The following is a 16405-nucleotide window of genomic DNA, read 5'->3' as shown; positions in this document are numbered from 1 at the left end:
GAAAGGCAGATTGCTTTGTGCTCCTTGTAGTTGAACGACCATATTGAGACCATTGATAATAGAAACGAGGGAGGCATGTATTAATTCGTTATGTGGCAAATACTTGCAGAGACTGGAGCTTTCTAAGAATTATTTGTAGTGACCTAAACAGGCAGATTTCAAAATATAGGCTTGTGACTCTTTCAAGAAACATTTGTAGAGAAAAAAAAAAAAAACCAACAATATTTTGGATGCCTTTTATAAAGGGCGAAAGATTGATGTGATCTGAAGAGAAACCCCAGAGTATTTGGATGCCTTTTATAAACCACTTTATTAGCACTGTTTGCAGTGATGACGTTCATAAAGGATTATAATTTCCTGTGGCATTTTGTGAATCAAGAACAGACAGGTTGATTTCCTAGAGCCTTATAAAACTAAGTTCTGTGTGCTGATACCAGATTTGCTGATTAAGACTTCTGTTTGAACAACAGCACAAATACTGAAGAATCTCAGTGCCTTTAGTGGCAGAATTAAAGAAGAAAATCTAACAGCCCTGTCTCTCCCCTTCAGTAATTGAAGTCAGGTTATTTATTCCTGATACAATATTAGGTCCTAGGAAGAAAAGTACCTAATATTTATCTGTTTGTGGAGTAGCTGATCAAAGTGTGATTGGTTCCTTACAGGCTAGTTGTCAACTTTTCCTGAGTGTTCGGCATTGTCCTCAGCAAGTGGTCTGTGTCCTGAGCAAAACAGTCCAGACTCTTCCTTGTGTTCCCCAAACCTTCCTTTATTTTTAAAACTCAACAGACCTCATTGAGTGTGTGGATACACGTTGGTATGGACCTTACTAGTTAATTAATAGAGCTCTGAGTGTTTTGTTCCCTATTACTTTGGACAGTTTTAAGTCTGGGATTGTTTACCAATCACAGGGAAAGAAAAATTTTTTTTCCCCCACAGTAACAGAAGCCACAGATTTTGGCTAAAAATAGACTCTAAAATTTCTAAGCCTTAGAGATGTTCTTTTCATTTTCTGTTGTCTCATTTTGACTTTTTTAGCAAGCTGGGTCTTTGTTGAAAATGTATTTGGAAAGGGAGTTAGCTTCTACCACCATCAAATGACTGGTGTCCCAGTCTGTGGAGAACTCGTGGGATTAATGAAGTTTGTCTTAGGGGAGAGAAGGAGAAGGCTGGTCTGTTGGGGGAGAGGTAGTGGACAGACAGGTAAAAGTAAGGCCAGGGGGCTGGGACTGAGCAGGTGAGCTTTCCACGAATACCTGGTGTTTGCAGAGCTGGGAATGGTTGGCCTTTTTAGCCCGTCCTCCCCACATCCAGGTGGTCCCTGGGTCTGTTGACAGGTCTCTTCTCTTGACAGTCTGGCCACTCTTTTGTGTGTCCATTGCTTCCTTCCATTTCCATCTCTTAGTGTGGGCCCCACCCTCTCCCTTCTAATACCCCAGCCTTAGAATTCCTGCCTTCAGGATTGTCCTCCTCCCAATCCCGTAAGCCACATTGCAGCCAAATCTCCCAAACGGCACTCTCCTGCTTTAAAATACCTTAATGGAGCCCCACTGCCCCCAGGTAAGTCCAGACTAATTTCTAGTGTGATACATGTTTTGATTCCTCCTGCTTGCTTTTCGAAACTTTTCTGTCCTTGACCTTCAGGTTCAGTCTGCTCAGTCCTTCCTTCCCTGATGAACAAAGTCATTATTAGGAGTTTCTCCCGCATTCTTCGGTAGCAACCCGTACTTCCCCAAAGCATGGTCATTAATTCAGGACAGTCTTGTTGCTGCTTTCTGGTACGTGGCCCCCGTTAAAGTGAAGCTCTGCCAGGATAAGGGTCTTGACAGTCCTGTTCACGTAGTACTGCCATATAGTAAATATTGGCCCAGTGAATGAAGAGCCAGAAGTCCGAGGAGCTCTGCTTCCTTTACAGAGCCTTTCTGAATGCAGGTTTCATTTTCTTAAAAGGGGCCTAATTCAGCAGGGACTCAGGTGGTACTGTAGAGAAAGCAGCGCCATGGACCATCCCTGTGAGCACTAAATGGGCTTGTGATAGTGCCTGTCTTAGAGCAAGGGTGCTGTCCCTGTGATTCTTTCCAGCCGCTTCTCCACTTCTCGCTTTCCTTGATAGCGTCACTTCTAGCCTCCCTGTCTCCCTGCTCTGTCCCTTTTCTTAGGAACTCCATTAGGCATTTGTCCCCACTGCTCTGCTAGAACTGTTGTCACCACCACCACACCTCCACCTTGATAAAGTGGATGCTTAGCCCTCTGTCCTCCTCTTAGCCAACCCATTCGTAGTTCCGGACACAGCTGATCGCTCCCTCCTTTTGGAACTTTCTTTGCTCTTCTTGGCTCTCCAGGTAACCTCACTGGCCGTTCTTCTGACCTGTAAGTCCTGGAGTCATCGGGGGACCGTCTTCCCGCCTCTTTTCTGTCTGCATTCGTTCTCCAGGTGGCCTCCTGCAGTCCTGGGCTCCAAATGCCACTTCGGTTTGAGGACTTGTAGAGTCGGGGCTCAGCCTCTGTTGAACTGGAGTCCTGTAAAACAGATGACTTAATGTCTTTACCCAGGGGTGTGTGTGTCCCAAAGCAACTCTTGATTTCCCCTCAGCACACACACTCACCGGCGGGGGGCCGGGGGCGGGGGAGCTCAGACCTACTTTTCCCTCAGTCTTTCAGTAGATAGTATTACTACAGTTGCTGTGGAATCCTCCTTGACTCCTCCCTCTCCCTCCCTCTCCTGCCCACCACAGCCGGTCAGCAATCTTGTCAGCCTTTTATCTTCAAAATATATCCAGTGTCTGACCACTTACCAGCACCTCTCCCTGCCTCCATCCTTGTCCACCTAGAGTTTTCCTTTTGTCAGTCCCTCCGCACCCCAGCCTTTCTGACTTCTTGCTGTTTTTTTGAACACATCTAACATGTTGACTCAGCTCATGCATCTGCTGTTTCCTCTGTCTGGTGGGCTTCCCTCCCCCAGATACTTGTAGGACTCATTTTCTTTAGGCCTCTGCACCACTGTCATCTTACTAGTGAGCCCCTTCCTGACCACCTGTCTGCCATCTACCTCAGGTTGGGCTCAGGTGGGTTTCTTCTGGGTATAGAGACTCAGAAGTCACTTCGGGTCTTTATTTCCTTCTTCAGATGCTCCTGAGTTCTTTTTTCTTTCTATTAAGTTTTTATTTTAATTCCAGTATAGTTAATATACAGAGTTATATTGGTTTCCAGTGTACAATGTAGTGTTTCAGTAGTTCTGTACGTTACTCTGCTCATGATGGTAAGTGTACTCTTAATCCCCATCACCTGTTTCACCCATCCCCCCCCCCACCTCTGGTAACCACCAGTTTGTTCTCTGTAGTTAAGAGTCTGTTTCTTGGTTTGTCTTTTTTTCTCTTTTTTCCCCTTTGCTCATTTGTTTCGTTTTTTAAGCCCCACACGTGAGTGAGATCATATGATGTTTGTCTTTCTCTGACTGACTTACTTTGCTTAGCATTATACTCTAGCTCCATCCATGTTGTTGTTGCAAATGGTAAGATTTCATTCTTTTTTATGGCCGAATAATATTCTTGTGTATGTGTGTGTGTTTATATACCACGTATTCTTTATCCATTCAACTATCGATGGACGCTTGGGCTGCTTCCAGAGATTAGCTGTTGTAAATAATGCTGCAGTAAGCATAGGGGTGCATGTATCCTTTTGAATTAGTGTTTTTGTATTTTTGGGGGGGTAAATACCCAGTAGTGTGATTACTGGATCTTACGGTAGTTCTATTTTTGATTTTTTTTTTTGAGGCACCAGTTTGCATTCCCACCAACAGTGCATGAGGGTTTGAGGGTTCCTTTTTCTCCACAGCTCCTGAGTTCTTAATAATTTGATTAGGCTTGGAAAATGTCCTAGCTTCTAAATACATAGTTTTGGCCAGGAAGGAGGGAAAGAATCATTCTATTCAAGACAGCCTACGAAGAACCTAACCTGGTAATGTGACTAACAGTTTTCTAGTTTCAGTTTGGAATCATAAGGAATAGAATTCACAACAAGACTCCTGATATATCCAGTATTACTGGATACTGGATCCGAATCCAGTCCCGAATCCAGGATTGTGTCAATATCCAACACAGGTGTTTTTTTTTTTTTTTTAAGGTTTTGTTTATTTATTTGAGAGAGAGAATGCAAGAGAGAGAACAAGCATGGCGAGGGGCAGAGGGAGAGGGACAAGCAGGGAGCCCAGCGTGGGGCTCGATCCCAGGACTCTGGGATCCTGACCTGAGCCTAAGGCAGATGCTTAACTGACTGAGCCACCTGGGCGCCCCTCCAGCACAGTTTTAAGTGCTACAATTTCTGTCAACACAATTGTATTTATATGTGTGTGAACTGAACACAGAAGAGATTCGAAGGTCCATGTGGCCACACTTTGTTCACGTACGTATCCTCATCGCACGGTGTATGGCCTGGTGTGTAGCAGGCGCTCTGTAAATATTTGTTGAGTAAGTGAACAAAATGGATTCCTATTCAATATAGTTTCATAAATGGGAAGGTAGAGCTTTTTATTGCTGGTCACACTCTCCCACATGTATCTTCGGTGATAAGAGAAATGGCTTGCATAGTAAGAATTGATCATAAAGTGGCTAGATTTTGTCCTCAAGCCTGTGCTTCTGCTTCCCTGTGCTTTCTAGGTCCCAAAGAAGAGGACGAGAAGGCGTCAGCCTCTGCAGTGGAGCAGACGGCCGTTCTTCAGGAGGCGGTCAGTCAGGATGTGCCTCCGGAGCTTGTCGTCCCCCCTGCCGCCTGTGAGCCCCGCACGGAACCAGACGAGAGGCCAGCAGCCACGAACTGTGAGGTGAATGATGTGGAGGAAGAGGAGGAAGAGGACGAGCTGGAGGAAGAGGACGAGCTGGAGGAAGATGGGGAGGAAGAAGCTGACATGCCAAATGAAAGTTCTGTGAAAGAGCCAGAAATCCGATGTGATGAGAAGCCGGAAGATTTACTAGAAGAACCAAAACATGTGTCAAAAGAAACGCTTGCAGGCTCTCCGGAGGTTCCACCTGTTTGCAGAACTCCCAAAATGAAAGAAGAGGCCAATGGCGACATCTTTGAGACGTTTCTGTTCCCGTGTCAGCACTGTGAGAGGAAGTTCACGACCAAGCAGGGGCTCGAGCGCCACACGCACATCCACATGTCCACAGTCAATCATGCTTTCAAGTGCAAGTACTGCGGGAAGGCATTCGGCACGCAGATCAACAGGAGGCGGCACGAGCGGCGCCACGAGGCGGGGCTGAAGCGCAAGCCTGGGCCCGCGCTGCAGCCGCCCGTCGACCCGGCAGACGGCAGAGCCCCCGGAGACCGCGCCGCCGCCGCCGCTGCGCATGGCTCGCCGCCCTCCGGCCTCGGGCAGGACTCTCTGCTCTCGCATTCAGAGAAGGCCCCCCTGGAAGCGGTCAGTTCTTCTGTTGTAGAGGAGAACGGGGACGTTAAAGAGCTGCATCCGTGCAAGTACTGTAAGAAGGTGTTTGGAACGCATACGAATATGAGACGGCATCAGCGTAGAGTGCACGAGCGCCATCTGCTCCCCAAGGGCGTGCGGCGGAAAGGGGGCCTCCTGGAGGAGCCACGCCCACCCGCGGAGCAGGCCCCGCCCGCCCAGAGTGTCTACGTGCCCAGCACGGAGCCAGAGGAGGACGGGGAGGCAGAGGACGTGTACATCATGGATATCTCCAGCAACATCTCGGAAAACCTAAAGTTCTATATTGATGGCAAAATTCAGACCAGCAGCAGCACGAGTAACTGTGACGTCATCGAGATGGAGTCCAGCTCGGCCGACTTGTATGGGATCAATTGTCTGCTTACTCCAGTTACGGTGGAGATCACCCAAAACGTAAAGACCACGCAGGCCGCCATAGCAGATGATCTTCCTAAAGAGCCTTCCAGCGGCACGAACAGCGAGTCCAAGAAACGGAGAACCGCGAGTCCTCCTGCGCTACCTAAAATCAAAGCGGAGACGGAGCCTGAGCCCTCGGTGCCCTCGTGTTCCTTACTGCCTCTCAGCATATCCACGTCAGAGGCAGTGTCTTTCCACAAAGAAAAAAGTGTGTACTTGTCATCGAAGCTCAAACAACTCCTTCAGACCCAGGACAAGCTAACTCCTCCTGCAGGCATTTCAGCGACCGAAATACCGAAGTTAGGGCCCGTTTGTGTGTCCGCTCCCGCGTCCATGCTCCCCGTGACCTCGAGTCGGTTTAAGCGGCGGACCAGTTCTCCTCCCAGTTCCCCACAACACAGTCCTGCCCTTCGAGACTTTGGAAAGCAAAGCGAAGGCAAAGCAGCGTGGACTGATGGAGTTCTAGGTTCCAAAAAGCCCAAATTAGAAAGTCACAGCAACTCACCCGCGTGGAGTTTATCTGGGAGAGAGGAGAGAGAAGCCGTGAGCCCGCCATGCTTTGACGAATATAAAGTATCTAAGGAGTGGGCGGCCAGTTCTACTTTTAGCAATGTGTGCAACCAGCAGCCACTGGATTTATCCAGCGGTGTCAAACAGAAGGCTGAGGGCACAGGCAAGACTCCGGTCCAGTGGGAATCTGTATTAGATCTCAGTGTGCATAAGAAGCCTTGTAGTGACTCTGAAGGCAGGGAGTTCAAAGAAAACCATCTGGTGCAGCCAGCCTGCAGTGCTATAAAGAAAAAGAAACCAACTACCTGCATGCTGCAGAAGGTTCTTCTCAATGAGTACAATGGCCTCGACTTACCTGTAGAGAGCACTGCAGATGTGACCCGGAGCCCGAGTCCTTGTCAGTCCCTGGACCCCCAGCCGGACGCTGGCCTTGGCCCAGACTCCAGTTCATCGGCCCCTGTGTCTGAGTCCCCACCCGATGTCTCTCCTTCCTCGCCTGCCCTACAGACCTCTTCCCTTTCTTCTGGGCAGTTGCCTCCTCTCTTGATCCCAACACACCCCTCTTCCCCCCCAGCCTGTCCTCCCGTGTTGACTGTTGCCACACCACCGCCTCCACTCCTTCCTACTGTCCCTCTTCCGGTCCCCTCTTCCGAGGCATCTCCCTGTCTGTGTCCCTCTCCGCTCTCGAATGCCACCGTGCAGTCCCCGCTTCCCATTCTCTCCCCTACGGTGTCTCCGTCACCGTCTCCCATCCCTTCCGTGGAGCCGCTCACGTCTGCTGCTTCGCCCGGACCCCCGACCCTTTCCTCGTCTTCTTCCTCGTCGTCTTCCTCGTCTTCTTCCTTCTCCTCTCCGTCTTCCTCCTCTTCCCCCTCGCCGCCACCGCTCTCAGCAGTCTCCTCTGTTGTTTCCTCTGGGGATAATCTGGAAGCTTCTCTGCCCATGATAACTTTCAAGCAGGAGGAACTAGAGAATGATGATCTGAAACCCAGGGAAGAACTCCAGTCTGCAGTTGAACAGGAGATTGTTCAGGAAACATTCAACAAAAACTTCGTCTGCAATGTCTGTGAATCACCTTTTCTTTCCATTAAAGATCTAACCAAACATTTATCTGTCCATGCTGAAGAATGGCCCTTCAAATGTGAATTTTGTGTGCAGCTCTTTAAGGCTAAAACTGATCTGTCAGAACATCGCTTTTTGCTTCATGGAGTTGGGAATATCTTTGTGTGTTCAGTTTGTAAAAAGGAATTTGCTTTCTTGTGCAATCTGCAGCAGCACCAGCGAGATCTCCACCCAGACAAGGTGTGCACCCACCATGAGTTTGAAAGTGGCACCCTGAGGCCCCAGAACTTCACCGATCCCAGCAAGGCCCATAGAGAGCATATACAGAGTTTGCCAGAAGATCCTTTAGAAGCGTCGAAAGAAGAAGAAGAGCTAAATGACTCCTCCGAAGAGCTTTACACAACCATAAAAATAATGGCTTCTGGCATAAAGACGAAAGACCCAGATGTCCGACTGGGCCTCAATCAGCATTACCCGAGCTTTAAACCGCCCCCATTTCAGTACCATCACCGAAACCCCATGGGCATCGGCGTGACGGCCACAAATTTCACGACACACAATATCCCACAGACGTTCACCACTGCCATTCGCTGCACAAAGTGCGGGAAGGGTGTTGACAACATGCCGGAGTTACACAAACACATCCTGGCGTGTGCTTCTGCCAGTGACAAGAAGAGGTATACCCCTAAGAAAAACCCAGTCCCCTTGAAACAGACCGTACAGCCCAAAAACGGTGTGGTGGTTCTAGAGAACTCCGGGAAGAACGCCTTCAGACGGATGGGACAGCCCAAAAGACTGAACTTTAGCGTCGAGCTCAGCAAGATGTCCTCGAACAAGCTCAAACTAAGCGCGCTGAAGAAAAAAAACCAGCTTGTCCAGAAAGCAATCCTTCAGAAGAACAAATCTGCGAAGCAGAAGGCCGACTTGAACGCCGCCTGTGAGCCGGCCTCACACGTCTGCCCGCACTGCCGCCGGGAGTTCACGTACGTCGGGAGCCTCAACAAGCACGCCGCCTTCAGCTGTCCCAAAAAGCCGCGCTCTCCTGCCAGAAAAAACGCCCACTCCTCCAAGAAAGGCGGGCACGCTTCCCCTGCAGGGAGCGACAAAAACAGCAGCGGCCACCGGCGGCGCACGGCGGACGCGGAGATCAAGATGCAGAGCATGCAGGCTCCTCTGGGCAAGACCAGAGCGCGCAGCTCGGGCCCCGCTCCCGTGCCGCTGCCCTCCTCGTCCTTCCGGTCCAAGCAGAACGTCAAATTCGCGGCTGCGGTCAAGGCCAAAAAGCCAAGCTCCTCCTTAAGGAACTCGAGCCCAATGAGAATGGCGAGAATAACTCACGTCGAGGGGAAAAAGCCCAAAGCGGTGGCCAAGAACCATTCTGCCCAGCTCGCCAGCAAGACGCCCCGGGGCCTGCACGTGCGGGTGCAGAAGAGCAAGGCCGTCCTGCAGAGCAAAGCCGCTTTGGCCAGTAAGAAAAGAACAGACCGGTTCAATGTAAAGTCTCGAGAACGGAGCGGGGGGCCGGTCACCCGGAGCCTCCAGCTGGCGGCCGCTGCCGACCCGGGGGACGGCAGGAGGGAGGACGGCGGTGGCAAGCAGGAGCTGAAGGACTTCAGGTAAGCCGAGTCTTCCAGGGCCAGAGGAAGTCCGAGCTGACGAGCGCGGGGGGGAAAGACGGTTGGAAGAACACCATATTCTTGCCCAATGGCTGTTTTTTCCTTTTTTCCTGTAGAATTTTCACATAAGCATTTAAAGGAAGTAGCTGTTGGTTCAGTTGGAGGCACGAAGAAGGGTCGCGGCTTTGGCTGCCTCAGACCTGAATTCCCAGCTTTTGTGTCAGACCTAGGACTCACCGAGTGGTACCGTTTCTTTATTAGGGCCGGTTGTGAATTGAACTTAAAACCATGACAGAGCTCCCCAAAGTACCCCATTATGAAAAGGTGAAATTCTCTCACACTTCCTTCATATCTTGGGTGATATCTCAGTGTCACGTTGTATTATTTCCGGATCATAGACCATTGCTCCTGGTTACGGTTGGAACTTCACCGAAGTCCGTTGAAACCACGTTGCCGGCTTGTTTAATATTTCTGTGCCCGGAGCATAGTTACCGTATTGAGCATGCTTTTATTGTTCATGCTTTCTTGGGTTGTAATTTGAAAAAATTGCCTCACTGGTTAAAACCAACACCCAGCACCGGACTCTCTCTTGAGATGCCTTATTCCACACACACCCCCCGCCCGCTCCCCCCAACCAACCCACTCCTGGCTCCAGACAGAGGATAAGAAACAGGCCAGATTCTGAAGAAAGGAGAGGAGGGAGCGCTGAGAGCCTTGCAGTGGGGGCAGAGTCTGGCAGGCCCCTCGGACAGGTGTGGCAGCCCAGGGCAGGTCGGCCCCATGTGTCAGCAGCGCCTTTGTTCCCCCAGCAATGGCGGAAGACTTCATCTTAGGTTGGAGGTGATCTCACTGTTCTGTTCTGTGTCCTCCCTGTATTAAGAACTGTTCTCAGCGGCACATTGAAAACACAGGGCGACAGTTAAATATGTCATACTGACTTTTCAGATTTTCCAAGTTAACTCAAGTAACCCGAATTGACGTTGCGTTCTCGGAATCCCTGTTGCCTGGATAATGCCTCCAGGTGAATCCTGTGTGAAATAGTCAACATCAGATAGAATTTCTGCAAAATACTTTAAAATCTTGTCCTTTCAGAGTGATGAGCTGCTCGGCTCTAGGCTTTCTTGGCTGTAACTTTCAGTGTCTGAAAACTCTTTGGTGTTTCAGGCAAACCATTAGAATGAGTTCTGGGGAGTGACTGCCATTTTGGAGAGGTCACGAGGACTCAGGTGCTGTTATCACTGCACAGTTGATGAGTGGAGTTCTTGGTGCTGGTGTGCCTTAAGTCGTGGCTAAAGAAAGATGTAGAGAAGGGTCATTGGCCAAGGCTGATTGGAATGATTTACCGTAGGAACGAAGGGTCGCATTTTTAAGAAGCGACTTTCGTGAGTGAACTAAATAATCCGTCACGGTAGTTCCAATTCAGCATCTGGTCTCTGGCCATGGCATATGCATTAATATAGCATCTTGGAGCTTAGCCCTGGTGAAAATGCACACCTATGTATCAGCTGTTCAAGCTGCCTGCCTGTGGCAGTTTAACTGTGTACCTGTTTGTACCCCGTCTGTGTTCTGGAAGTTCCACAACAACAGGATGTTCTTGAACCGAGTCCTTTTCAAGGTTAAAGAACCAGAAAATGCCATTATTTTCACTGACTGTACTAAGAAACATCTCCCGGGTGGTTGATGCTTTAGAATGTACTGTGTGCATCCCTTTTTGTCTGCAGTGTTATCTGAAAGAATCCCTTATTTTGTACTGGATCCCATTTATACGATTCAAGGGTGAGGTTATGAAAAATTAAAGTAATATAAAGATAAACTCTCTTGAGTAACTATACATGTATGAAGTTCATTCACTTGGCCTCTTACTCATCCAGTGCTTTTTGACGAACCCTGAAAACTGCAAAGGACCAAAGTGCCTAATAAAATTGTGTCTCTCTTCTTTGCTCCAGTTAATCTTAATTATTTTGCTTTATTTGGTAGTTAACAGAGGGTTCCATTGCTGGAATGCATTTGGCCTAAAAGCAAACACTGAAGAGTCTGATAAGAAAACACTGCCATTGTTTCTAACGGGTAGATGGCGGCAGCAGGCGTCCCCTCCCCGGTGGCAGGAGTCTCTGGCACTGTGTACTGTGGGCACAGCTGAATGAAGGACGTGTGTCCTACACTTGGGGAGGGGGGCGCTGCTTAGAGGTGACCACAAATTCGTGAAGTATTTTTGGCAAGTGAAAAAAACAACACGTTCCGTAGGACATCATAGTTTAATTATCTGGACAGAAGAGTGGGCATTTCTTCCAAGAGTTTGGTGTGGTCTTCTTAGCACCTTGTCGTGCATTTGCTATAAAACTGGGATTCCTAAGCTCCGGCCTCCGGAAGGTGGGTGGGGGGGTGGTCATCACTGTCCAGCCCAGGGCTCTTAGAAAGCCGGCCTCATCCTCCCTCCATGTTGGGTGTGTTACACTGGAAAGGAATTGTTTTAGGTGTAGTCTTCATCCCTTCTCAGTATATTTCTGCTTGTAAATTTTATTCGGGGCTGATTTCATGGCGCATGTTTAGGAGGAGTTGCTTTGCCTTTGTTTTTTCAGTGATTTTGCTTTACTTAGCCCATTGCGTATTCACGGACTTACACCGAACTGGCCGCACATCCTTTTCCTGTGTGTCTCAGCCTGACAGACTGTGATTCAGAGCTAGTCCCCAGCACTCAGACATTTTAACATTTGAATGCCAGTTGAGGATTCCACAGTTTCTCAAGCCATGTGAATGAAGTCGGAGTTTCCCATTGAATGCTGAGGGCTCGGCAGAATTTGCCAGTTGGTCATTTCCTGGAGCACGAGACATTGTGCCAGTCGGGGTGTAAAAAAGACCCGTGTTCCAAATCCTCCTCTTAGGACAGGGCAGCAGAGGACACCGGGCATACCGCCCATCTTCAGATTGTCCCGGGACAGCTGTCAACCCAGTGGACCCTACCCTTTGTTGGGCTCACCTCACACGGTCAGTGGCCAGAGCCCACCTGCATGTTGTGGGACTGGAGTTAGATCTCTTGCTGAGGGCTCATTTCCACCTGCTGTAAGAGGGAGGAAAGACCAGGAAAGAGATAGCCGTCTTTTGGTCTTTGTAAATTTCAAGGTGTCCTTACATTCTTCAATGCTTCTTTTAGAGCAGCTTAACAAAATACTGTGTTCCCGTTAAACACTTAAAGATGGAGCAACATGAGATATACCGGACCATGTTTTCCTGTTGGCCACCGTGATGCTAAGTTTTCACATACCTGTCTCTGCCATAGACCACTCCAAAGAGACCTGCTCGTGGTCCTTCCCAGCCTCTCTCGAGTAGGATACCCAAGTTCCTGTGCACCTTCAGAGTCCTTCTGTTGTTGTTCATAACGACATTTGTTGAACAGTCTACATACCGTTCCGTTAACACAGTCAGGTCATGTCAGGTGATGTTGCCATTCATCTTCAGTTTCCTTGTTTTCTAGGAGCTTCTTGTATGTAGAAAAGCCCCCCAGACAAAGCAAACCTTAATTGACTAAATAAAGATATTGCATGCTCAACTTAGGATAAGCACTACGGCCAAGGATACGAGATCTACCACGCTTGCAAGACCAGTTGAAGCTGACTCAAAAATCCTCACACACGACTGACTGTCGGCAGGCTTCTTGCTGCCCCGGTTAGGGTCGGGTCTCCGTTGCTTTGCCAGAGCCCAGCGCATGCACTGGGCTCCCAGACAATCGGGGTACAAGGAGGAGGGCATGTCGCCACGGCGCTGGGGGCTCAGATCTGAGCGCAGCCCTGGGTCTTGGCACACAGGAGAGAAAGGAATGATTGGAACTTAACCTTGCAGAGCAAGTTCTGGTTTATGAGTAGTACTCTGTAGATTTCAGGGACAACAAATTCTGATGCACTCATTCTAAAATGCTTTGGTCACACACCAGCTCTTGATGCCTTTCTTTTAAATGAGTTATATACAGAGAGGCATTTAGCTTCTCTCAGCTTGTTTGTTCTTTTTCTGTTTTTTTGTTTTGTTTTGTTTTGTTTTTTTAAATATATATCACAAGCAGATTGCCAGCATAATGGAGAGGAAACCGGATTGGATATGGATTTTTTTTTTTTAAATGCTTCTTCCAGTGTCATGTTCATATATCCAGATGGACATTATCCTCTCAGATGATTATCTGGCACTAATTTATAACTATTATATTATTGGAGACTATGTAGCAATATATACGCAGCCAGGATGCACCCCAGGCCTCTACAGATGTATGTCTACATGTAAGTATAAATGAATTTACATGCCAGGTTTTACACTTCCGTCTCTAAAAGAGAGCAAAAAATCCACAAATTGGCCTCGTCCTGAGTGGATGTGTAAGTGTTGTTTCTCTGTGCGTTCTATGCCTTCCCCTTAATTGTTGACTGAGTTGGTGGAAAATGGCTTTTATTCATGTTGTTTTTTGTTCTCAACTTTAAAAGTAATCTACCTCTGAAAATGTGTAGTTTGATGCTTGTTTGGTGAATTTGTGCCACTTTAACCCTTTCGCGACCATTCCCATTTTGTTACATTTCTGTTATGGGGACTTTTATGTTGAAATTTTGTACAAAGCATTTGTAGCAGTTTAAAAATAAAATATTTAAAATTATTTAAATTGTTTTGGACACTTCAATTGTATTATATGTGATTTACATTTTACATTTTTGTTGGAGTTGTTAATCTGGAGAGTGTTTTTGTATTGAAGTTTGCTGTTAGTTATTTTATTCTTTCTTGTTGGAGAGTGATATAAAAGACTATTCTAATGAAAACATTAAAATTTACAATTTGACATACAAAAGGGGTTGTCCGTTGATTTTAACCAATGTAGCTTTGAGAGAGAGAGAGAGGGAGGGGGGTTCATTACAGACAGGTGTGCCCTTTGCTCTTCTTCCCCTTCTGGTATGAAAGAAATCATCGGAGCTTGTCAGATGTCTAAGAAGTGTTTTTATGCTATTGCTAGCAAGCACTTAATAACTAGAGGGAATTCAAGTGATACGTTTTATATAATTGTAACCAATAAAAACACTTTCTAAACCCTTGTGAAAGGATTGCTTTTGTACATCCTCGGGAGGAAGAGGAAGGGGCCGCGGGAGCGGTCGGGGGCCGCCCTTGGTAGGAAGTGCGGCACGTAGAGTCCACCCAGACCTCTCTTCGCTCGTTCCTATTTGGCATTCACCGAATGTGGGTTACACTGCTTATATCCCAACGAGAGGGTAGACATGCAATCGGGACAGTGGTGCCGAGAAGTACCTTGTGAACTTACTTTGCTAAGAGGGAAATAAAGAACTTCATGTGTGGGGTCTCGGCTTCCTCTGTGCTTGTTAACAGTTCACTTTGGGGTTCGTTCTTTTTAAGAATTCCCGGAAGAATGAAACCAGTTGTAACGTTTGTATTAAGCTTATATGGAATTGCTGTGTGTGTGTGTGTGTGTGTGTGTTTTAATTAAAAACGATCGAATACAAGCAGTTTCATAATGTCTTCCACTGCAGCACTTGCTGTTCTCGTACTTTCTTCCTTTCTCTGCGTGTTACTGCACCTGAGGGCACAGTGGTGAAGCTGAAGGTGTGATCAGCCTCCCTTGGCCAGATGGTCCTGTCCCGTCTCTGGCGTATGGTCCTTATGGTACTCTGCTGTTACAGAAACCCAGGGGAGGAGGCAGGCGTGGAGGAGGTTGAGGGCTTGATGGAGCTTCAGAACGGCTTTCAGAATGCCTTGTTTTAAATGTTCTGCTCAACTCACCCAGTGCCCTGTTGACGAGTTGGGCCTTGTGCCTTGTGAGCTTGAGCACTGGGCTGGGAAGGAGAAGTGGGTTTCCATCGTGGCCCAGGTGCTAGCCATTCATCCATCCCTCCACGTGCCAGTGAACAGGCATCTGATGGGTGCCCTCTGTGTCCCTGCTGTGGGTGGCTTCACCTTGGGCAAGTTCTTTTACTTTCTGGATCTTCGTTCCCAATCTGGTTAGCAGGGAATGGGCTAGATAGTCTCTGAGTTTTCCTTCCAGGAGGAGGTCTTTTTTACTGGGGATTGGTTACTCACAGACTATCTCGCTGGACTGAAGGGGCAGGGCCAGGTCTGGCTCCGTGGGACCCGGGTGCTGACAGCAGTGCCTGAGTGTGACAGGCACGCGGACATTGACTCAGTGGAAGAGTCCCCAAGAAGTCCAGTAACTCCCACCCCACCAGGAACAGGCTGCCCCCGGGCTGGTTGCTTTTCCTCTTTATGGAGTCAAACATTTTAAAAAATTCAAAAGGCTAGTAATTGAAGCCTTAAGTTTCTGCTCTTTTAAAGCACCTCTCACTGTTTTTGATTACAAACCCTTCTCTAGGCTGGCTGCTTTAATCTGGTTGATTCAGGTGCTTCTAGCAAGATGTTGTACAGAATCACATGAATTTATCGTGCACCCACCATATACCAGGGCTGTGTTCGGGAGCCTAGGTTACGTAAGTGGACCAAAATCCCGGCCCTTGTGGAACTTATATTTGCTCGGTGGTCTCTCCTATTTATACTTCCTATTGAAAACGTCGTCACTCTGTCACGGTTCTCCAAAAGCTGGGTGGTCAAGAAGATGCCTCTGGTTTCTTCTTTGAGGGTAGATATCTAGAGGACTGCCATCTTTTAATACTTAGGTTAAAGTGACCATACTAAAATGATAGCTCATTTCCTGCATTTGATACTTAGGTGGATTTTGATTTGCTATCAAACCTTCAAATGGATTGACTTATATCCATAAAAGAAGTGTAAATGGCACTTGACCTTGAAAGTGGATTACAGTGCAGGTGAGTGAGAGAAAGGCTGCCTTGGATACCAAGGCCACATTTAAAGACCTGGCTGATGGCTAGAGGAAGTGGTTTGCCATTTGTCACATTTTCGGAGACCCGGTGGCCTGTGGCCTCTTCCCTACCTGGTGGCACCAGCCCTGCTGCTCCCACTTGGGCATCTCATCTTTCAGTGACTGTCCTCCTAAAGCACCATTGAAGGGTGTATTCTAGAGCAGAGAGAGAGAGATCGAGTCGTCCTGAGAGACTGCAGGGCACCTGGCAGTGACTGGCATGCTGGTCGGGGGCAGGCAAGGCTGTCAGAAGACGAGCCACAGCCCTGCCCTCTCGTGCAGTGGCGCTCCGACAACCCAGAGAGGTACTAAGCTACCAGCTCCAAAGCCCTACAACCAGCCATTTAAATTAGATGGTGGGCGGGGCCTGGGTAGCCTGTAGTTTTAAGCCCCAGGTAATGTCCGTGCATGTTGCAGACTTCCTGAAGTGAGGTGGGAGAAATGACAATGAATATGTGTGGCTCTTCATTGCTCAAGCACTCGTGTGTTCCCTGTGTGCCCCATTTTTCTGAA

At 48.1% G+C, this 16405-nt stretch overlaps 1 protein-coding gene across 6 annotated transcripts in view; it reads left to right on the top strand.

The window, feature by feature from the left end:
• PRDM2 (PR/SET domain 2) overlaps nt 1–16405 on the top strand; it is a 105537-nt gene that overhangs the window by 61291 nt on the left and 27841 nt on the right. For 5 of the 6 annotated variants that reach the window (XR_004681788.1, XM_035019747.1, XM_035019744.1 and 2 more), the window contains one exon: nt 4653–9042. Coding sequence is in view for 5 of the 6 variants with exons in the window: in XM_035019747.1 (XP_034875638.1) it covers nt 4653–9042 (4390 nt within the window). In the remaining variant the exon portion in view is untranslated. Of the gene's footprint in view, nt 1–4652; nt 9043–9158; nt 13673–16405 lie in introns of those variants that run through there. The other variant, XM_035019745.1, reaches the window with a different exon arrangement.

The sequence above is a fragment of the Mirounga leonina genome, unplaced genomic scaffold, assembly GCF_011800145.1.
Source record: "Mirounga leonina isolate KUSES-001 unplaced genomic scaffold, KU_Mleo_1.0 Mir_173, whole genome shotgun sequence".
Taxonomy (NCBI): domain Eukaryota; kingdom Metazoa; phylum Chordata; class Mammalia; order Carnivora; family Phocidae; genus Mirounga; species Mirounga leonina.
This window is presented reverse-complemented; position numbering and strand designations above follow the sequence as displayed.